At 47.5% G+C, this 21,956-nt stretch overlaps 1 protein-coding gene across 4 annotated transcripts in view; it reads left to right on the forward strand.

Annotated features, from left to right (window-relative positions):
• The window catches only part of Ddx11 (DEAD/H-box helicase 11), a 30,530-nt gene extending 9,865 nt beyond the window's left edge, over window positions 1–20,665 (forward strand). For 2 of the 4 annotated variants that reach the window (XM_050153495.1, XM_050153496.1), the window contains 20 exons: window positions 997–1,084; window positions 1,439–1,644; window positions 4,193–4,345; window positions 5,143–5,189; window positions 5,503–5,582; window positions 6,441–6,485; window positions 6,604–6,671; window positions 9,354–9,392; window positions 9,596–9,716; window positions 9,820–9,942; window positions 10,101–10,213; window positions 15,553–15,625; window positions 15,774–15,877; window positions 16,431–16,580; window positions 16,830–16,898; window positions 17,009–17,109; window positions 17,389–17,473; window positions 17,750–17,828; window positions 18,157–18,311; window positions 18,385–20,665. In XM_050153495.1, coding sequence (XP_050009452.1) covers window positions 997–1,084; window positions 1,439–1,644; window positions 4,193–4,345; window positions 5,143–5,189; window positions 5,503–5,582; window positions 6,441–6,485; window positions 6,604–6,671; window positions 9,354–9,392; window positions 9,596–9,716; window positions 9,820–9,942; window positions 10,101–10,213; window positions 15,553–15,625; window positions 15,774–15,877; window positions 16,431–16,580; window positions 16,830–16,898; window positions 17,009–17,109; window positions 17,389–17,473; window positions 17,750–17,828; window positions 18,157–18,311; window positions 18,385–18,420 — 1,935 coding nt within the window. In that variant the 3' untranslated portion in view covers window positions 18,421–20,665. Of the gene's footprint in view, window positions 1–996; window positions 1,085–1,438; window positions 1,645–4,192; window positions 4,346–5,142; window positions 5,190–5,502; window positions 5,583–6,440; window positions 6,486–6,603; window positions 6,672–9,353; window positions 9,393–9,595; window positions 9,717–9,819; window positions 9,943–10,100; window positions 10,214–15,552; window positions 15,626–15,773; window positions 15,878–16,430; window positions 16,581–16,829; window positions 16,899–17,008; window positions 17,110–17,388; window positions 17,571–17,749; window positions 17,829–18,156; window positions 18,312–18,384 lie in introns of those variants that run through there. The other 2 variants (XR_007593773.1, XM_050153497.1) reach the window with 2 other exon arrangements.
• The last annotated feature ends 1,291 nt before the right edge of the window (window positions 20,666–21,956 follow it).

Raw genomic sequence — 21,956 nt, forward strand, 5'->3', positions numbered from 1 at the left:
ATCCATAGAAACCTCACCCTTTGAATGGGAAAGAAACAGAAAATCAGTACATTAAAAAAATTCAGGCGCGGTGGTGGCACACACCTTTAATTCCAGCACATGGGGAGGCAGAAGCAGGCAAATATCTGAGTTTGAGGCCAGCCTGGTCTACATAGTGAATTCTAGGACAGCCAGAGCTATAGTGAGACCCTGTCTCAAAAAAACATAAAAAAGCTGGGTGGTGGTAACATATGCCTTTACTCCCAGCACTTAGGAGGTAGAGGCAGGCGGATTGTTATGAGTTTGAGGCCTCTGGTCTACAGAGTGAGTTCCAGGACTGCCAGGGCTACACAGTGAAACCATGTCTCAAGAAAACAAAAAAGAAAAACCAAAACTCAAAACCAACCAACCAAATAGCCCCTCCCTCCAACCTCTCTTATCTAACTGGGGCCAGGACTCTAGCTGCTAAGAAGCAAGCTTCAAAAAACAAATATAAACGTGGGCTGGAGAGATGAGTCAGTGGATAAGAACCCTCGTTGCTCTTCCAGAGGACCCAGGCTCAATTTCTAGCATCTATATGGCGGCTAACAACCATCTGTAACTCTAGTTCCAGGGGATCGTATACTGTCCTCTAGCCTCCTTGGGGATCAGACACGCACGCACATGGTGCACAGACATACATGCAGGCAAAGCACCCCCCGCCCCCCAAACTAAGAGTAAATAAGTCAGCACTGACAGTAGAGAGCACGGCGGGGTGGCACATTTGAAGGCAGCGCCAGTCTCAAAAGGTGGTGAGTTTTATGTTGCTATACCTTGGGCACAAGCAAGTTTCTTTCATCCAGGAGGGTGGAAGAGAAATTCAGTGGTCACATGTGTATCGATGGTCCATTTTGTAAAGGAGAGGAAGCAGGTCAAGATGAGACAATATCTAGGATTGACTGAGGGGAGCTCGGTGGCCGAGGTTTAGCCCAGTGTGCCTGAAGGCCATCGCTTACTCTCTTCTCTCCTGTCTTGTAGAATCTTTGTGTGAATGAAGATGTGAAAAGCCTGGGTTCTGTGCAACTTATGAATGACCGCTGTGTGGACATGCAGAGAAGCAAACACGGTGCGCACGGGAGCGTGGGCTGCGTGGGGCAGAGTGGAAGTGGCAGCAATGTGGTGGGGTTGTAACAGGGCCATGGTGATGAAGACTGTGTTACCCAGAAATAATGGCCAAGCAGGCCCCAGTTCCTCCTCAGGTCCTCTCCTCAGGCAAGAGTGTTCATGCTTCCTGGGTCAGGGTGAAGGACCTGGCTCAGAGATGTTTGTGCCATCTCTTTATGGCAAATAAAAAGACAAGTTCCAGAGTGTTCTGCTGAGTCCACAGTCAGCAGCAAGGGAACATGTTCGAATGTCACTGCACCAATTCTGACCCAGAGCTCCTTCCTGTCCTTGCTTCCTTTCAACTCTCCCGCCACAGAGAAGAACGGAGCTGTGGAAGACAAGCCAAAGAGAAAGAGACGGAAAATCCAGACCTCTTGCCCCTTCCACAACCACGAGCAGATGCAGCTTCTCCGGGACGAGATTCTGCTGGAGGTAAAGGACATGGAGCAGCTTGTGGCCCTTGGGAAGGAGGCACGGGCCTGCCCCTATTACGGAAGCCGCTTCGCCATCCCTGCAGCCCAGGTGAGTGTGCTGGAGAAATGGGAAGTACTCCTTGTACTAACTGGGGCTTATAAAACAAGGGATTTTTTGTTTTGTTTTGTTTTTCAAGACATGGTTTCTCTTTTTAACAGCCATAGTTGTCTTGGAACTAACTCTTGTAGACCAGGCTGATCTCGAACTCCCTGCCTCTGCCTCCTGAATGCTGGGATTGAAAGTATGCACCACCATCGCCCAGCTTCTCATTCATCTTTTGTAGGTGAGGATGTCCTTACATAGGTTAGCTGACAACCGTGCAGCATCCCAAACTCACGACACAACGTTATCTTACCCAGAGCGTAGAGTCCTAAGAGGCCAGGAATCCTTGGTAGCTTGGGTTAGAGACCAGTTGGTGTTACTGAGCTCTCAGCAGCTAGGAGGGCAGGACGTGAACATCACCAAATAGCTTTGCAGGTGGACTGCAGACATACCCATCTGCCTGCATATGGCAATACTGTCCTGATTAGACCTGCCTTACCTTTATACACAGAGGAAGAACTGTTTACTTATTTATTTATTTCCTGATAGTCTCCTGCGGTTTGCTATTTGATGCTCTCCCTCCTTCCCTTAAATGTGTCACTCATAGGGAGATCTGTGTAATCTGGGAGACTTAAGTGGATTTCAGAAGAGAGCAGTTCTCAGTGATCATGTTTACAGCAAAGTGTTCACTCGTGGACGTTCCTGCTCTATGCAGGTGCTCACATCCAGTACAGACATCCCTGTTCTGTGTGGGTGCTCACACCCAGTACAGACATCCCTGCTCTGTGTGGATGCTCACACCCTCTGAGAACATCCCTGCTCTGTGCGGGTGCTCACACCCAGTACAGACATCCCTGCTCTGTGTGGATGCTCACACCCAGTACAGTCAGCCCTATTGTGTGTGGATACTCACATCCAGTACAGATACCCCTGTTCTGTGCGGGTGCTCACACCCAGTACAGACATCCCTGCTCTGTGTGGATGCTCACACCCAGTACAGTCAGCCCTATTGTGTGTGGATACTCACATCCAGTACAGATACCCCTGTTCTGTGTGGGTGCTCACACCCAGTACAGACATCCCTGCTCTGTGTGGGTGCTCACACCCAGTGCAGACAGCCCTGTCTGTGTGGATGCTCATACCCCGTGCAGTGCTCACTCATGGATGTCCCTGCTCTGTGTGGGTACTCATAGACAAACTGGTGTCTACAGATGTCTCATGAGTGAGTGCTGCCACCATTAAGTATGAAGACATGAAATTGTTGTGTTCTTGACATGTGTAAGCAGTTTTCACCTTATTTTCCTGTGTAAAAGCCCAGTGGAATAGCCCTATTCTCTCCATGAGAATATGGGCACAGAAAGATGATTTTTCTCTTGTCTGCGTTAAGTATGGTACCCATATTGGCACCTGGGCCTTGTGTTCCCAGTTTTCTGAGTTTCCATATTATCAGTATCTTTATGTGTGTGTTTGGTGGGTGCATGTGTATGTACACATGCCTGCGTGCAGGCCAGAGAGCAACTTTGGGTGTGGCAAGGCTAGTGGGTAAGTGAGGCTGTCCTTGCCTCCCTGCTGCTGGGATCTCAAGCGGCACCACCACCCCTGGCTTTTCCCCATGGGTTTGTGGCTTCAAGGAGAAGACTCTACCAACTGAGCAGTCTCCCTTGCTTATTTGTTGTCTTTTAAGTGGAAGAACCTTCACAGCAACATAGATCCACAGATTTGATTTTATATTCACCCTCAACTGGCAGTTGTCAGATTCACTTAGCTGATGAAAAACCAAGGGTCACGTCAATTAGACTTTGCCAGGGTCACAGAGCTGGGAAGTAGCAGCCCCAGGACCATAGGCTAATGTTGCATTCTGGTGCTCAGTGTGTTGAAGAAGTTTGGAGTCTGAGGGCTCTCTTGGGATCTTAGGTGAGGTTCACCCCCAATGACTCCACCCCTCCTCACCCTTCCAGATGATCAGCTCCAAGTTTAGTTCCTCACAGCTAAACATAGAACATCTGCAGGAAGGTCTGTAGGGGCAGGCAGAACACCGACCTGTGCTTTCTAGCTTGTATGCCCTGTGCAAGGTTGGACTAAGTGTAAGCGGAGACTGCTCATTTGTTTCTGGGCCTCCCAGACTCGAATAATCACACAGAAGCTTGTAATAATTACAACACTGCTTGGCCAACGACTTAGGTGTGTTCCTACCTGGCTCTTATATCTTAAATTAACCTATTCCTATTAATCTGTGTATCGCCACGAGGCTGTAGTCTACTGGATAAGGTTCTGGCATCTTTTTCCTTTGGCAGCTTCATGGCATGTCTCTGACTCCGCCTACTCTCTATATCTCTGTTTAGATTCCCCACCTGGCTATAGTCTGCCCTGCCATAGGCCAAAGTAGCTTCTTTAGTAACCAGTAGTAATAAATCATATTCAAGCATACAGAGGGAAATCCCACATCAAGTAAGAATTAGGACTTCAGTGACCTGGATCATTTACTGCAGGATAAGCCTTCTGCCATGTGCAAGACAGGTGAGTTTTAGTGTCTGACAGTAATCTTTCCCTACAGCTAGTGGTGCTACCCTACCCAATGCTGTTGCATGCAGCCACCCGACAGGCTGCAGGAATCAAACTGCAAGGCCAAGTGGTCATCATTGACGAGGCACACAACCTGATCGACACCATCACCAGCATCTACAGCACAGAGGTCAATGGTTCCCAGGTGGGCTAGCCTTTTCCACCCTGGGCAGTGACATAGGTCATTCCTTTAAACGTCTGGGCCAGGAATTCCTCTGGATGTGGGGCTTGGCAAAACTGAAACCCTGTCTTTTCTTGTTCCTTGGCAAGTGTGAGGCTCTTGGTACCTAGCTTGAACAGAGTGGCATCTTTTATCTTCAGCTGCCCTTCTTCCAGGATACTGCTGACTAGTTCTCTGTCAGTAGGATGGTGGCGGCAGGGACCAGGAGCCCCACAGGATTGCATCTTATCATTTTGATATTGCTTTGGGGGTCTTTATTGGAGGGATACCCGGGGTCTGCAGGCCCCTATTTATTGTCATTTGTTATGTGGCAAGCGTAGAAAAGGGTTCTGGGTGCCTCACATTTTTCTTTTGGGGTAGTAGCTCACCGTTTTAGCTTTGGAACCTTGGGACTCATAGAGGGCAAAATCATGTGTTGTACCCACTGCACAAACTGAGGTGAGGCAGGATTTGATCATGAAACCTATGTGATACCTGCCACCTGTTTGAATTTCCCTCTTCATGGAGTGAAGTCATCTCCCAACCCAGTTCCCCTGTGATATGTGATATTTAGGATCTTAGGCTTTGGCCTCTTCCCTTGCCCTCTCAGCGGTCATCAGCCCATAGTGTCTCCATGCTTTGCCCTTGTCTGTTTCTCTCCAGTTCTCATCACCTTGATGGTGTCCTGGCTGGCATTTCCTAGCCACAGACTAATGTCTCTCTGCAGAGATCTTCCTAACCATATCCTGGGATGCCTTCATGCTATCCTGTTTTCTCCCCAGCTCTGCCAGGCCCATTCCCAGTTGCTCCAGTACATGGAAAGATACGGGTAAGACACTAGCCCAAGGAAGGAGATCTGGCCATGCTCAGCCTCAGTGGTCTCCAGAACCCAAATGGAGGCTACTGTAGTGCCCAGGTCTTAGAGGAGTAGGTTGACTTGATCTGTCCTGGTGTATGTCCACATCCTAGGCTTTTGGGAACAGAGCAGCAGGCTCTGAAAGCCTTGGTCTTAGCCTTTTTATCTTCTGGAGGGTTTGTAGCTCCTAGCCCAGTGTGTCAGGCCCAGGCAGAAAGGCCCCATGGCATCTGGCGGAGAGACGCTGCTGCAGAATCCTGTGCTAACGCTGTCGCTACTTCCTCAGGAAGCGTTTGAAGGCCAAGAACCTAATGTACATCAAACAGATTCTGTACTTGCTGGAGAAGTTTGTGGCTGTTTTGGGAGGTAGGACTGTCATCCCTGGCTCACCCCCATCTCCATGTTGTGCTGGTCTTGTTCCTTGACTGCCAGTCAGGACCCTTGGGTGTCTTAAGCCCTTTCTCATCTTTGGTTTGGGATGTCCTCTCTAGCTTCACTGAGATGTTTGACCTCACTAGCGTTTTCATTGTTATCACTTTAGGCCCCAGTTTATTTATTTCTCCACATTTTACTTTAAGAATTCTGATTGTATGGTTATGCTGATCATACAGTGTAAAGCAAAACATATTGTGTGGCATAGTTTCAGCCACATGGTATACCAGCACTGGCATACAGGCAGTCCTATTTGCCCCTGTGTGGATAGAAACCTAGGAACTTTAAGCCTCTGTCACAGAGGAAGAACTAAAGCTCAGGGCGGGACCTGCCTGTGGCTCATGAGACTGGAGGCTGCTGACTCCGGTATCCAGGATTCTTGGGCTGTTCTGGGCTGGGACTGTTTCATTTTAGGGCAATGCTTTTAAAGGCTTCTGTAGGGTCAGGAAGCCATGGAGACTCTTCTGGAGAGATCTTGTCCTGTGTTAGCACTGTCCGCTTCCTTCTCTGCCTGTGTCACTGCTCCCTGTCTTCTGGAAGAGCCTGTTTTTTTTTTTTTCCTTGCTCTGCTCAGAGTGACAGTGGGGAGACTGCTTTGGTCCTGGCCCCTGCCTGGCCTTGGGTTCCATTTGAAATGTGTGAGTCCCATCTGCAAGGCTCCTGGAACTGCCTGTCCTCATAGTGTGTTCTTTGTCTGCTGTCAACGCCCCAAACAAACGGCTCTTGAAACGTGAATGTTCCTTGTAGTTGAGCAGAGAACTACCGTGACTGATTGGAATTCCCTCTTTTTAGGTAACACTAAACAAAATCCTAGTACACAGAGCCTGCTCCAGAAAGGTGAGGAGTTTTCTGCCGAGGGTGGGAGGGGGGTGATCTGAACCACTCAGACCTCCACTCTGGGACTGAGTCAGGGACTCGGCAAGGTGCAATACCGGGGTCTTTTGTTTGCTTGTAGGTTCTGAGCTGAAGAGCATCAACGACTTTCTCTTTCAGAGCCAGATAGACAACATCAACCTGTTCAAGGTAAAGGTCTATTCTGATTTAAGCACCTTCTGGTTTACTTAAGGTTGGGAAGGTGAGGTAGGGGTGGAGCACAGCTGATGAGCACTTGCCTGTAATGACAAGGCCTTGTGTTCTCACTCTAGCACATAATCAAAAATAAACATGGAAGAAATAAAATGCAAATCATTGTCATTGAATAGTCTATCGTCCAAGGACCAAAATCAGGAATAGGCAGTTACCAGGTCTTCAAGCTGGACAGCAACAGTCAAATGGGCTTCACTTGGGTTGGGAGTTGTAGAATTTGGCATGGGAGGTTGTTGCTGTTCTTTGCACTCCTAGGCACAAACCCAGCCTCCAGGTACTGTCCATCCCTTTCCACCTCTGTTCTGCTAGTTTTCTCCAGTGAATTGTTTTCAGAATATAGTCCGTGGTATAATGTTTGAGGTGGGCAGGGTGAGAACATAGTTGGGCCTGCCTGACCACTGTCTTCCTGCTGGAGCCTTGGCTGGGTGGCAGTCCCAGACCTTTGCTTATGTTGTATTTGCTATTTGGTGTTCCCTCGGGTGTTAGGTAGCTGTGTCACTAAACCATAACTTAGTGTGTCTAAATTAAGTACTACTGCCTCCAGGGATGAGACTGTTTTTGTTTGTTTGTTTGTTTATTGGCTTTTTGAGACAGAGTTTCTGTGTAGCTTTGGAGCCCATCCTGGAACTAGCTCTTGTAGACCAGGCTGGCCTTGAACTCACAGAGAACAGCGAGCCTCTGCTTCCCTAGTGCTGGGATTAAAGGCTGTGTGCCACCAACACCCAGCGGATGCTGTCTTCTTGTTCTGAGCATTATGCCTGGACATACTTTGGCCATTTAAGAACCTGGCTTAGAGTAGTTGCTCAAGGGTGACTGGCCCAAGCTACACACCAGTGAACCAAGCGTGGATGGATGGAAGGGGGCCAATGTTCAAATGCAGCTAGACCCATCCTAGATCTGATTCTCTCCCTGCTTGTCTTTCATTTTCTTTTTCTTTATTTTTAAGGCGTATTTATTTATTATGTATATAGTGTTCTGCCTGTATGTCTACCTGCATGCCAGAAGAGGGCACCAGATCTTACTACACCATGTGTTTGCTGGAAATTGAAGTCAGGACCTCTGGAACAGCAGCCAGTACTTTTAACCTCTGAGCCCTCTCTCCAGCCCTCAAAGACAATTTGTTTGTTTGTTTGTTTTTCCTCAAGACTGGGTTTCTCTGTGTAGCCTTGACTGTCCTGAAACTCAAACTGACTCAGAGATCTGCGTGCTTCTTGCCTGGGATTGAAGGCGTGCCACCACCTCCGGGCTGCCTTCCATTTTCACATCATCTGTCTTTAGACTAACGCCTTGGTCATTGTCACTACTGTGATCCTGTCAATCGTCTTTGGAACCTTTCTCCCGTGCGTTCAAATCTCAACAGTTGACTTGCCCCTGTTCTTGAGTTATTGCAGCTTCCACAGCTAGGACCCTTGCTGCAGGCTTCTTTCTCCAGCTTGCCTCAGGCCTTTCCCTTTTCCCTCTGGAGGCTGACAGAAGCAGTCTAACCAGATGCTGGTCTCTGTAGCAATTTTTCTAATTCCCACTGTTGATGATGTCAACATCTACAAACTGAATATAGCAGGGAAACTACATCTTGGCCTTCCCTGGGACGGACCCAGATCTTACCTCCTTCTTGCTTTTGTACAAAGGATTGGATTCTTTTTTAAAGATTTGCCTTTTTATGTGTGTGCCATGTGTATATGCACACACTCATGTTTTGAATTTAGGTGTGCATGTGCCGTGTGTGTATGTGATGGGGGGGGGAGAGAGAGATATTAGAGAATAATTTTCCTTGAGAAAGAGAGAGGGGGGTGGAGAGAGATTAGAGAACAATTTCCCTTGTTGGTCCTTGCCCTCTACCCTCTTTGAGGCATGTCTCTTTATTGTTTTTCCACTGGGGATGCCAGGCAAGCTGACTCACAGACTTCTGGGGTGTCTCTTGTCTTTGTGTCCCATTTCTCCATAAGAACACTGAGATTATAGACACTCACTTTGTTGTCTCTGGCTTTTATGTGTTCTCTGAGTCTTCCAGCTTAGGGTTTCATGGTTATGCGGCAAGCTTGTGAGCCATCTTCACAGCCCTTAGGATTGTTTTTAAATTATCTCTTGTTTCTTTAAGGCCCACTCTGCATCTGGAAGAAGGAAACAGCATACAGTTGTTGTCTTCTTTTTGAAGTTGTTTATTTTTTATTTTATATGTGTGGGTGTTTTGCCTGCATGTATGTCTGTGTACCACGTGTGTGCCTCCATGGTGCCCAAGGAGGTCATGAGAAGGCATCAGATCCACCATAACTGATATTACAGATGGCTACGAGCCATCATGTAGGTTCCAGGTCTTCTGGAAGAGCAACCAGTGCTCTTACTGGCTGAGCCAACCTTCCCACCCAGATCTTACCCTGTACCCTTAGAGCCACGAGAGCAGTGGAGATATTGTGAGGAGGCTAGGGTTGGGAGGAACCCTGAGTTTTTATGGGAAGTAGAACAGTGACCTCAGGAAGCAGACCAGTAAGATTTCTTGTGGTGTGTTGGCTCCTCTGAGGTGCCAGTGAGCCACCTTCCCTTAGTGGTGTGGCGTGGCTATGTCTTCAAAGTTCAGACCACAGTTTGCTTCCTTCTCACGGGCTCGTGCTGGTTTTGCAGGTGCAGCGGTATTTGGAGAAGAGCATGATCAGCAGGAAGGTACCTTTCCCATTGTCCTGGCAAGGAGCCCGAGTACCCCTGCCTGCCTTACTCTGCTGTCCTGGGAACTCAAGGCCTCTGGTTCTCCTGCCCATAGTGTGGAGTGATTTCTGGCTTGGGAGGAAGTGGACTGCAGACTGGCTTGGTGTCTCATCCAGGGCTGCTTCTCATTCTCTGTGTCCTCCTGCTCTCTCCACACGTAGCTGTTTGGCTTCACAGAACGCTTTGGGGTTGTTCTTCCATCCGTCTCAGCCTCTCAGGAGAACCGCAGTCTGGATGGCTTCCAGCACTTCCTGAAGAGCCTGCAGTCAGGGCCTACCGAGGGTGAGTTAGGAGGGTGAGAGAGAGGAGCCAGGCACAGGCCCTTGGAAACAGCATAGACTTGACCTAAGGAAGGCCTTTTCCCCCATCCTTCCCTTGTCTGCAGACTCCCTGGAGGAGGACCAGGCCACAGCCCCTCGGCCTGCCTCCCCTCTGATGCACATTGAGGCCTTTCTGGCAGCTCTCACCACTGCCAACCAGGATGGCAGGGTTATCCTGAACCGGCAAGGTAATCGGCTGCTTGTGGCAAAGGGGCCTAGTACTGATGGCAAGACAAATGAGTTATTTCTTAAAGGAAAGTGCTAACTCACTGGCCTCCGTGGATCAACTGGGGTTTCCTATGCCTAATTTACTCCTCTCTTTCCCTTTTGTCTGTCTGTCTTCCAGGCAATGTTGGTCAAAGCAGCCTCAAATTCTTGCTCTTGAATCCAGCTGTGCACTTTGCCCAGGTGGTGAAGGAATGCCGAGCAGTGGTCATTGCAGGCGGCACCATGCAACCGGTAAGGCACCAAGACACTTGTCAGCTCTCTTCTGTCCCCTGGAGCTCTGAAGAGACGTGGGCTAGCATTGCAGACCCAGCAGTGCCCACTAGTGCCGCTGCCCTGGCCTGGTGGGGCAGTAGCACTCTGGCTCTTGGCCGTCTGCAGCCCCAGAAGCAGGCTTCTCTGAGAACAAGCCCCCTGTGGTCCCAGACTCTCGCTTAGATACCTCCCTCTCTTCCCCTCCTGTACCAGCACCTCTTAGAAAGTCGCTGCATGTATGTTTTTAGATTAGATACATAGTTTTATTATAGAAATTAAAGACAAGCTGTAGACGTCAGGATTCTACCAATGAAAGATTCATGCTAGTATATGGAGCATATGTATGTACATACATACATTTTGCATATGTACATATTTTTTTTAAAACCACATTTCTACATTAGTGGTATAATTTACTTTTTCTCTCTGCAATAAAATGTTAATATCATCCTTGTCAGCAAATAACTGTTGTAGCACATTCTATCCTGTCTCATTCTAACCACATGGATAATGCCACATTTCTCCATATTCTAACCACGTAGATAATGCCACATTTCTCCATATTCTAACCACGTAGATAATGCCACATTTCTCCATATTCTAACCACGTAGATAATGCCACATTTCTCCATATTCTAACCACGTAGATAATGCCACATTTCTCCATATTCTAACCACGTAGATAATGCCACATTTCTCCATATTCTAACCACGTAGATAATGCCACATTTCTCCATATTCTACCATGCTGCATTCTAACCATGTAGATAATACCACATTTCACTGTATTCTGCCCACACCACATAGGAAATTTCACATTTCACCATATTCTTCTCACACAACGCCTGCTTTGATTTTACTTAGACCATTTTCCCATTGTGCCTGTTTTTCACAGTTCTGTGATCCGTGCAGACAGCAAATGTAAGGATCGTTTGCATCTTTTATCCTGAGCACACTCGGGGTTTAGACTGCTGGGCTCCTAAGCACAGGTCCCTGCCTTGGCTGCCTACTTGAATGGCCTTTCTGTTTTGTTTTCCCTGTATTCCTGCTGATGGACCTCAGAACCATTAGTCAAGGCACATTCCAAGCCCACATAGGTGTTTGTTTTGTTTTTGGTTTGCGGTGTGTATACAGATTTGTACATTTGTATTGTGATGCATGGTCATGTTGTTCTGGTGTGTGTGTGTGTGTGTGTGTGAGAGAGAGAGAGAGAGAGAGAGAGAGAGAGAGAGAGAGAGAGAGAGAGAGTCTCACCATGTAGTCTTTGTGTTTGTTTGTTTTGAGACAGGGTCTCTACATAGTCCTGGCATGCACATTGTAGATTAGGCTGGCCTCAAATTCACAGAAATCCACACATTTTTGCGTCTCAAGATCTGAGATTAAAGGCGTGCACCATCATGACCAACTCATACTGTGTAGTCTTAAAGAATTATTTTGACTAGAGTGACAGAGTGTTGTTAGTCACCAAGTGGGTGCTGGAGCCAAACCCAGGTCCTGTGCAAGAGCATTGAGGGCTCTTAATCACATATCTTCCCCCCCCATTTTTAATTTTTTTTATTGATTTTATTGAGCTATATATTTTTCTCCACTCCCCTCCCTTCCTCCCTACTCCCCTTCAGTCCTCTCCCAAGGTCCCCATGCTCCCAGAGATCTTGTTTTTTTTTCTACTTCCTATGTAGGTTAGATCCATGTATGTCTCTCTTAGGGTCCTCATTGTTGTCTAGGTTCTCTGGGATTGTGATTTGTAGGCTGTTTTTTTTTTTATGTTTAAAAGCCACCTTATGAATGAGTCCATATGATATTTGTCTTTCTGAGTCTGGGTTACCTCACTCAAAATGATGTTTTCTAGCTCCATCCATTTGTCTGCAAAATTCAAGATGTCATTTTTTTTTTTTCTGCTGTGTAGCACTCCATTGTGTAAATGAACCACATTTTCCTTATCCATTCTTCGGTCAAGGGGCATTAGGTTGTTTCCAGGTTCTGGAATGCTGCCATGAACAAGGTTGAGTACATGTCTTTGTGGCACAATTGAGCATCCTTTGGATATATACCCAAAAGTGGTATTACTGGGTCTTGAGGAAGGTTGTTTTCTCATTTTCTGAGAAATCGCCACACTGACATCCAAATGGGCTATCCAGCTTGCATTCCCACCAGCAACGCAGAAATGTTCCCTTTTCCCCACATCCTCTCCAGCATAAGTTGTCATCAGTGTTTTTGATCTTGGCCATTCTTACAGGTGTAAGATGGAATCTCAAGAGTTGTTTTGATTTGCATTTCTCTGATGACTAAGGTTGTTAAACATTTCCCTAAGTGTCTTTCAGCCATTTTAGATTCCTCTGTTGAGAGTTCTCTGTTTAGGTCTGTACTCCATTTTTATTTATTTATTTTTTATTGGATTATGTGATCTTCTGGTGTCCAACTTCTTGAGTTCTTTATATATTTTGGAGATCAGCCCTCTATCTGATGTGGGGTTAGTGAATATCTTTTCCCAATCTGTAGGCTGTCGTTTTGTCTTGCTGACCGTGTCCTTTGCTTTAGAGAAGCTTTGCAATTTCAGGAGGTCCATTTATTAATTGTTTCTCTCACTGTCTGTGCTGCTGGTGTTGTATTTAGGAAGTGGTTTCCTGTGCCAATGTGTTCAAGTGTACTTCCCACTTTTTCTTCTATAAGGTTCAGAGTGGCTGGCTTTATGTTGAGGTCTTTGATCCATTTAGATTTGAGTTTTGTGCATGGTGATAGATATGGGTCTATTTTCATTCTTCTACATGTTGATATCCAGTTATGCCAGCACCACTTGTTAAATATGCTTTCTTTTTTCCATTTGATATTTTTTGCTTCTTTATCAAAGATCACGTTTTGAAAGATGTGTGGATTGATATCCAGGTCTTTTGTTGTTGTTGTTGTTTCATATTGAAATCTTTTTTTTTTAAATTTTTTATTTTTTTTCCATTCAAAAATTTACACTTCCTCCCCTCCTCCCATCGCCCTCCCGCTCCCCCACTCACACCCTTCTCCTTCCCCCTCCCTCCCCCTCCCTCCTTAAGAGAGGGCAGGGAACCTTGCCCTGTGGGAAGTCCAAGGCCCTCCCCCCTACATCCAGGCCTGGGAAGCTTTGCATCCAAATAGACTAGGGTTCCAAAAAGCCAGTACATGCAGTAGAAACAAGTCCCAGTACCTTTATCAATGGCTTCTCAGTCAGCCCCCATTGTCAGCCACATTCAGAGAGTCCAGTTTGATTGCATGCTCATTCAGTCCCTGTCCAGCTGGATTTGATGAGCTCCCATTAGAACAGGCACACTGTTTCAGTGAGTGGACCAATCCCTCACCATCCAGACTTCCTTGCTCATCTCCCTCCTTCTGCTCTTCAACTGGACCTTGGGAGCTGAGTCCGTTGCTCTGATGAGGGTCTCTGTCAATGGAAGAATGGATAAATGTAGTAAGAGGAGCGGCGGAGCTGCGTCCCCAGCACCCCAGCCGCCTGCTAGCTTATGCCCGAACTAACAACACACAAACTGTATTCATTTAAAGACTGCTTGGCCCATTTCTATCTAGCCTCTTCTAGGCTAATTCTCGCACCTGGACTAGCCCATTTCTAATAATGTGTGTAAGCACCCCAAGGTGCGCTTACCGGGAAGATTCTAGCCTACGTCCATCCTGGGTCGAAGCTTCATTGCGTATGCCCAGGAGAGCGAAGCAGGGCCTCTGCTCCAGAGAGCAGAGCTGTCGGGTCTTAGCTCACTTCCTCTTCCTCCCAGCATTCCATTTAGTTTACTCCTCCCCTCTTCCTCCTGTTTACTCCTCCCACCTATGTTTTAACCTATCAGGGCAAGCAGTTTCTTTATTTAATTAACCAATGAAATCAACAGATTGATATATGACACTCCCACATCAGATAAAGAAAGTGTGGAATATATACACATTAGAGTACTACTCAGCAGTAAAAAATAATGACATTTTTAATTTTGCATGGAAATGGATGGAAATAGAAAACACTATCCTGAGTGAGATAACCTAGACCCAAAAAGATGAATATGGTATGTACTTACTCATAAGTGGATTCTTAAGCCTATAGTTCGCAAGCCTAGAGAAGTCAAATAACAAGGTGAACCCAAAGAAAAACATATATAGATCCTCCTGGAAATTGGAAGCAAACAAGATTGCCGGGCAAAAGTTGGGAGCATAGAGGTAGGGGTGGGGGTGGGAATGGGGGAAGGGGAGAGGGAGAGAGAGAAGGGAGAAAGACTGGAGAGAGCTTGGGGGGCGTGTGAGGTTAGAGATGGAGGAAGGGCGGATATAGGAGCAGGGAAGAAGATATCTACATTAAGGGAGCCATTTTAGGGTTGGCAAGAGACTTGGTTCTAGAGGGGATCCCAGGTGTCCACAGGGATGTCCCCAGCTAGGTCCTTGGGCAGCAGAGCAGAGGGTGCCTGAACTGGCCTTGCCCCACTATCACACTGATGATTATCTCTAATATCACCATAGAATCTTCATCTGGCGACAGATGGAGATAGATATCTGGGTCTTCTATTCGGTTCCATCAAGTCCATTTTGTACTAGCAGTGAGTCTTGGTAGTAAGTCCTGCCTTGGTGTGTGGTTGGCGTACTAGGGAGTCACATCACTAAAGAGACCTGACCTTCCCTCTCCCGGCATTTGTCAAAGGCCACTCGTTCCTCCTCCATGCTGTGATTCTGCCTGGCTTGAGCTTGCCCCTGTCTCAGTCTGTCACAATCACGGTGACATATTTAACCGGCTCTGTTGTGTCCTGAAGCAGTTTCGTGATGCTGTCTCCCACCTCTGGCTCTTAACAGTCACTTCTTCCTGAGGATCCCTAAGTCTTGAGTGTTCTGTTTTCTTGACTATCACTCGGTTAGGATAAGGTAGGAATCTTAATGCAGTTTTGGTTTTTATTTCTCTGGTAGCTAGTAAGTTTAGACATTTTATTCATACATTTTTGGCCATTCCTTTTTCTGGTTTTGAGAACTCTTCATTTTTTCAGTCCCATTTCCTGACTGGGTTGTTTGATTTCTTGTTTCATTTTTTTTTTTGAGTTCTTTGTATGTTATAGTTAGTATTGTACACTGTTGATTTTGATGCATAGAAAGGGCCTGGAATCAAATGTGCCAACTTCCTTTGCTGTTCTTTTTGAGTTTTCTGTCAACAGTGGATGCGTTACTGGTTGTTTCAGCTGAAGGCCATCGGCCTTTCTTTGTGCTTCCTCTACTTGTTACCACCGATCCCAGACTTTCCCTTACATGCACCGCAGTGCACATGGCCCCCCAAGCTCTGCGGTCACAAGACCCTGATGTTTTGGTTGCAGGTGTCTGACTTTCGGGAGCAGCTGCTGGCATGTTCTGGAGTGGAAACTGACCGGGTGGTGGAGTTCTCCTGTGGTAAGGAACCGTGGGGAGGGTAGAACAGGCCAAGAAACTCTGATGTCTTGATTTAGTTACCCTTAGATTTCTGTTTCTAGTTGGGGAAATGATCTGAGAAATTGCCCTACCTGGACACTGGTTTTCAGCCCTCTTTTGGTATCGCCAGGTCATGTGATCCCTCCAGACAACATCTTGCCCCTTATTATATGCAGTGGGCCCTCTAACCAACAGCTGGAATTCACCTACCAGAGAAGAGAGCTGCCTCAGATGGTTAGTGCCAGCCCACGTCCCATCCTCTCTGGTGTGTGGTCAAGGAGAGAATTCTTCAGTGCTGGCATTGGGGCAGATGGTCATATATGGCACAGGCAGATTCATTGTTTTAGATATTTTAGATATTTATCAAGGAAGACCTTGGCTGCCTTCCTCTCCTTAGACTACTAAATGTTTTCTAAAGAGCTCCCAGCATCCCATTAATGTAGGATGGAGGAAGGCTGACCATATTGGGGGGGTTCTTGCTCCTTGCCTCTACAGCGGGAAGGATGCATTTCTTGGGCACAGTTCCTGTAGCATCTCAATGTTAATTCGTTCTGGACAGTGCCCTCATGGCATTGGAACTTAGGGAGAGCACAGTGGCATACCAAAAGTCTAGTTCAATCCTGGGGTGCCAGCGATGGGATGTGTCATAACGGCACGCAGTCACCAGAATCCCCAGTTGGGCATGATCTGGTAAGAGTAAGTAGGGCATTCCACACTGTAGAAGGGGAGCTGCTTGGGTGTGGCCATGGCACCTGTTCCCAGCCAGCTCTTTGTCTGCCTTCTGCAGATGGAGGAGACGGGCCGCATCCTCTGTAACTTGTGCAACGTGGTCCCTGGAGGGGTGGTATGCTTCTTCCCTTCCTATGAGTACCTGCGTCAGGTGCATGCTCACTGGGACAAGACTGGCCTGCTGGCACGTTTGTCTGTCAAGAAAAAGGTGAGTGCCCCGTAGCCTGTTTATGAGGACATTGCTACCCGTCACTCTTCCTAGGATTCCTTAATCTTGTGGACTTGGCATGGTCCAGATTTTCACAGCTTCTAAAATCTACCAAGTCTAGACCTGGGACACTGGCCATGGGGATTCCCCAAAACTTGATTACATATTCCATCCTCAGGCTTCAAAACCAAGACAGGCTCAAGCCTCAGTCTTTTGAAGTCCTTTTGCTGTGTGGCCTTTTTCCTTTAGATTTTCCAAGAGCCCAAGAAAGCAAGCCAGGTGGAGCAGGTGCTGATGGCGTATTCCAAGTGCATCTCGGTGAGAGGAAGTGGGGCTGGATCCAGAAGCCCTCTGTGCCTGACAGCTGGGGACAGATGTGAGGCTCCCAGGTCTGGCTCAGCAGCACTGGTGTGGCTCTCCCCTCACAGTGCTGCAGTCAGGAAGGAGGCCATTTGACAGGAGCTTTGCTCCTCTCTGTGGTTGGAGGGAAGATGAGTGAAGGGATCAACTTCTCTGATGACCTGGGCCGGTAGGTGTGCTGTCCTCTACTCTGCTGGGGCTGAGGGCCCTGGACCCTTCCCGCCGAGTCACACCATAGGGTCGGTACCCGTGTGGCCTGCTTGGGGTCTGCAGGCTGTGGGTGGAGTGTGTGAAAGCCCTCTCCATCTGGCTTAGTAGAACAGAGAAGTGGGCAGCCATGACTTTGAACACAGTTGGTTCAAAATAGCAGTTAGCTGATCTCATGTGGATGGTGTCCCCATCCATGATTGTTTGCCACTTACGCCATGGGCCGTGTGACCCACTACAGGTGTGTGGTGATGGTGGGGATGCCATACCCCAACATTAAGTCTGCAGAGCTGCAAGAGAAGATGGCCTACTTGAATCAGATCATTGTGAGTATCTGCCGTGTTTCAGACGGTGAAAGGAAGGGGCAAGGAGGAAGTGGAGTAGAAACCCCGAGGACTGGATGGCATGCATGGTGCAGATGTTTTGTTCCTCCTTAGAGGCTTTGGAGTACACCTCTGGCCCCCTGATCTCTATAAATATCCTGTAGCACAAGTTTTTGGCTAAGACCCTTGAAACCTGGCCTTGCTGCAAAGCCTGTGTACCAGGCAGGCAAGAGTAGATTATTCTGATCTTCCATTTTCTTTTTCTTTTTTTCTTCTTAGCCTAGGATACAAGGTCAGGCACCCCCAGGAAAGGTGTTGGTGGAGAATCTGTGTATGAAGGCTGTAAACCAGTCCATAGGTAAGTCTGGGGCTGCTGCTAAGGCAGATGGATGGGTCAAGGAAGGAAGGATTTTACTGCTTAGTGTCCATTTGAGGAGCAAATGAGGGAGGCGATCCCAATGGACATGCAGTATTGGTAGGCAAGTTAACTCAGGAGCCCCAACCTGGCTGGCCAGTGGTGGCACACACCTCTAATCCCAGCACTCGTGAGGCAGAGGCAGGTGGATGGATCTCTGTGAGTTCGAAGCCAGCCTGAACTACGAAGCAAGTTCCAGGCAGCCAGAGCTGTTACACAGAGAAACCCTGTATTGAAAAACAAGAGAGTCCTAATCTTTGTGTCTACCTAGGCAGGGCCATTAGGCACCAGAGAGACTTTGCCAGTATTGTGCTCCTGGATCACCGGTATGCCCGCCCTTCTGTCCTGGCGAAGCTGCCAGCCTGGATACGAGACCGTGTGGAGGTCAAAGCCACCTTTGGCCCTGCCTTTGCTGCTATGCGGAAGGTTAGCTTTGTTCCCTGTGCCCCAGCCCTCCCAGCCTGAAATGTAGCTTCTCATGGTCTTTTTCTCCCTGCAGTTTCATCGGGAGAAATCACTTCCCGGTCTGGTATAGGCTCCTCTTTTATTCTCCCTCCTTGACCTGACCTGACCTTTGTGTTTCACCTGAGATGGTCAAAAGCAGACACAACCTGTGAAGTCTACACCAACCTTTCAGAGGCAGTGGATTCCAGTGTTGTGACTTACACAGAAAAGCCACCAGGACAAATCAAATTCACCCTGAAGGAACATGGCCCAGAACCTCATTGTCAGGCGCCACATTCCCTGAGACTGATTCTTCCCATGGCGCCTGGCTCAGCTTCAGTTTTTTGTCTGGCTTCAGGAGGCTGTGCAAGCAGCTGCTCTCTGCCCTTTTTTGAGGCAAGGCCCACCCTGCCTTCATCCTTTTTAGGGACAGTGAGTTGTTCTTGGCGTTTGGCTCCAGTTTCAGCCACAGACATCCCTATTCCGGGCCCTGCTGTCTGCAGGGCTTCCACATTCAGGCTGCGTTGACTGTGGCTCCGGGAGGAGGTGGATCTCTCTTGCTTAGCTGCTGCTCCTTCCTCAAGCCAAGGAGACCTCTTCTCTTCAGCCACCAATTCCACCACACCTACCATGGCCTCAGGTGTAATGCTAGGACCACTAGACTCTTGCTGTGACTACATTTAAAGCCCCTCCGTCACCAGAGCAATTTTGGCTATGGAGAAATATAAATGCCATCCCTCGCTCTGCAGTAGTTGCCCCAACTCACCGCTTTTTTGAATCCAGAAAAAAATGTTCTACTCCCTCAGACATTCTTTCTCATTGCTGAGACAACCGGGTCAGGAGGACAGCTCACGGTCTGCTGAGCCATCTGCATCTGGCAAGGCCACCCTTCCCTTACTAAATAAAGGGCACTGTTCACCTGGGTAGTTACCATTCTTTTTATGGTGAGTCGCTGTTTTCTCAGTCCTAACAAAAGCAAGCAAAGTACCCTAGGGGCGGCGCAGGTAGACAGTGGACCTGGCACATGGTACACACAACCCCTGACCATGGAAAGGGGTGAGGCAAGACGAGGGACAGTTGTTCAGCCACTCGGCCCTCTATAGACTACTGGAGCTTAGTGGTCCACTTGCCCAGGAGCCTCTCAGGGCTGTTTGTGCTGGAGTGAATAAGGAGGGCCCTGTGCTGCCCAGGGGTTGCTTGTCTACAATTAACATCATGTCTTTGTTGGTCAGAATATACAATTGGGTCATAGATTTAAATGTTTGGCCGTACTGGTTGTCAGTGATGCTTCCTAAATCCATTTGGCTTTGTTTGAAGTGAGAGACAGGAAAAACTGAACCTGTATCTGGGACCCCGGTGTCAATCTGAGGAAAAACATTCTTTGTGAAGCAGCCAAGGTTCCCAGGAGGATGGTCATTTTGGGGGTGCTCATTTAGGAATCTTAGCTATCAAAATTGGGGAAACTCTTAATATGGGGGATTCTTTACTTAGGGATTTCTTTCCAGTCCTTTGTGGATCCCTCCATTGCTGAGACAGTCATAGCTGGAATCCAAGTTTCTAATCTGCACTTTGGGGTGAGGTCTAGATGATCTCAGAGAAGAGCATTTGAACAAAGGGCACCTCTCACCATCTCCCTCCTCCCTGTGCACAGGGCATCTCTCACCATCTCCCTCCTCCCTGTGCACAGGGCATCTCTCACCATCTCCCTCCCTGTACACAGGGCACCTCTCACCATCTCCCTCCTCCCTCCCTGTGCACAGGGCATCTCTCATTATCTCCCTCCTCCCTGTACACAGGGCATCTCTCACCATCTCTCTCCCTGTGCACAGGGCATCTCTCACCATCTCTCTCCCTGTACACAGAGCATCTCTCACCATCTCCCTCCTCCCTGTACACAGGGCATCTCTCACCAACTTTCTACCTTTCTGCCTGTACAAAAAGCCCAACTGGAACACAGCTTCTCTGGGGGCCCACATCTGACTCAACATCTCTTAAGAAGTATTCTGATTAGGACAGGGTGCTGTAAAAGTGGGAACCTTCTGTCTAAGTACTTAGCAGTAGAACTTTTCCCTATTTCTTTAGGATGGGAGGATAAGGGAGTGTCAGATTGGATCTTAGTGATACCTGTGTGCAGAGATTAGGTATTCCCCGGAATCTTTAAGTTCTCTAATTCTACATAGCAAACTAGGGAAGTTTAATGGTGAGAAGATGGGTAATTGAAAAGCATTAAAATAGGAAGAAGGGGTGGGAAGCAACCAATAAATTGTGAATATTGCCATGCATTAAACATTTTACAGTGTTGTGGAATATTAAAGATGTGTTATTTATTTATGTTATAGAGTATTTGTTTAATGATGCAAGGATGTGTTGTATTCTTTTATGTTGCATTCATGTAGCTCTGTAAAACTGGGTTACTTTGCTTGCCTAAAACACCTGATGTCTAATAAAAAGCTGAATGGCCAAAAGCTAGGCAGGAGAAAGGATAGGCAGGACTGGCATGCAGAGAGAAAAAATAGGAGGAGAAATCTAGGCTCAAGAGAAGGAGGAACGAGAAAAAGACAAGAATAAGAGTTTTCCAGAGGCCAGCTGCACAGCCAACCATAGAGTAAGAAAGAAAAGAAGATATGTAGATTGAAGAAAGATAAAAAGTCCAGAGGCAAGAGGTAGTTAAAGAGAAACAGGATAATTTAAGTTAGAAAAGCTGGCTAGAAACAAGCTAAGCCAAAGACAATATGGGTTGTTTTTATTGTCTTATTTAATTAATCTGTCACTAAAACTGTCTTAGCATTAGGTATTGGATGCTGATACTACAGAAGTTAAATAACTGCTGGCTGGGGACACAGCTCCCTGAGCTTGATCTCCGACAGAAAGCCATTGGGGGTTTTAACCCATTGGGGGTGGTAAGGAGTGGAAACATTAGTTACTCCAAGAAGAAAACCATGGATTTAATGTCGGAGCCTGCTCCAATTGAAGGCAAAGGCGTAAGTCACAAACAATCCCACACCAGTTTGGAATTATGATTAATAGAATGGTTATTTATTTAAAGGGGAAAAAACTTACAGATCACCGTCCCAGACAACAGCCCTCTGCGCAATCAGGAAGGGAGTCTAGTTGCAGGAAGCGGAGCAGGAAGTAAGAGAGAGCGTGGAGGGAAGTGGCAGCTTTTTTAAAGAGAGAGACCATGCCCCAATGGGCTGGTATCTCAGTGGCTATTGGCTGGAGGAGCGGAAGGACCTCCCGCAACATCCAGTGAATCATCCTGGGTGCCTGGAGGTGTGTGTGTGTGTGGGGGGTGCAAGGCTAAGAAAATGGCAGATAAAAAACTGAGATAGAATAGATATGGGAGGTCTGTCCACCAATACCAAAGGGCCAGAGTTATTTCTGAACTTGCTTAAGGGCAGAAGGCAGAACAAAAGAAGGGCGCCTCTCTGTACTGTCCCGAGAAGAAAGTGCAAACAGGCTCGCTGTCTACCAAGTGAGTCCTGCTAGCAGCTAGCAGGTTTTTTTTTTCCCCCCCTACCTGGATGTGCCTTCAGCTGGCATTCATCAAGCCAGTGCCTTAGTAGATTTTGTGTTCTTTCTCACGGGCTTAATCAGAGCTTCCTCACAGCTCTCGAGGAGACTGAA

Source organism: Alexandromys fortis, unplaced genomic scaffold (genome assembly GCF_014885135.2).
Source record: "Alexandromys fortis isolate MF-2015 unplaced genomic scaffold, M_Fortis_MF-2015_v1.1 scaffold_61, whole genome shotgun sequence".
Classification (NCBI taxonomy): domain Eukaryota; kingdom Metazoa; phylum Chordata; class Mammalia; order Rodentia; family Cricetidae; genus Alexandromys; species Alexandromys fortis.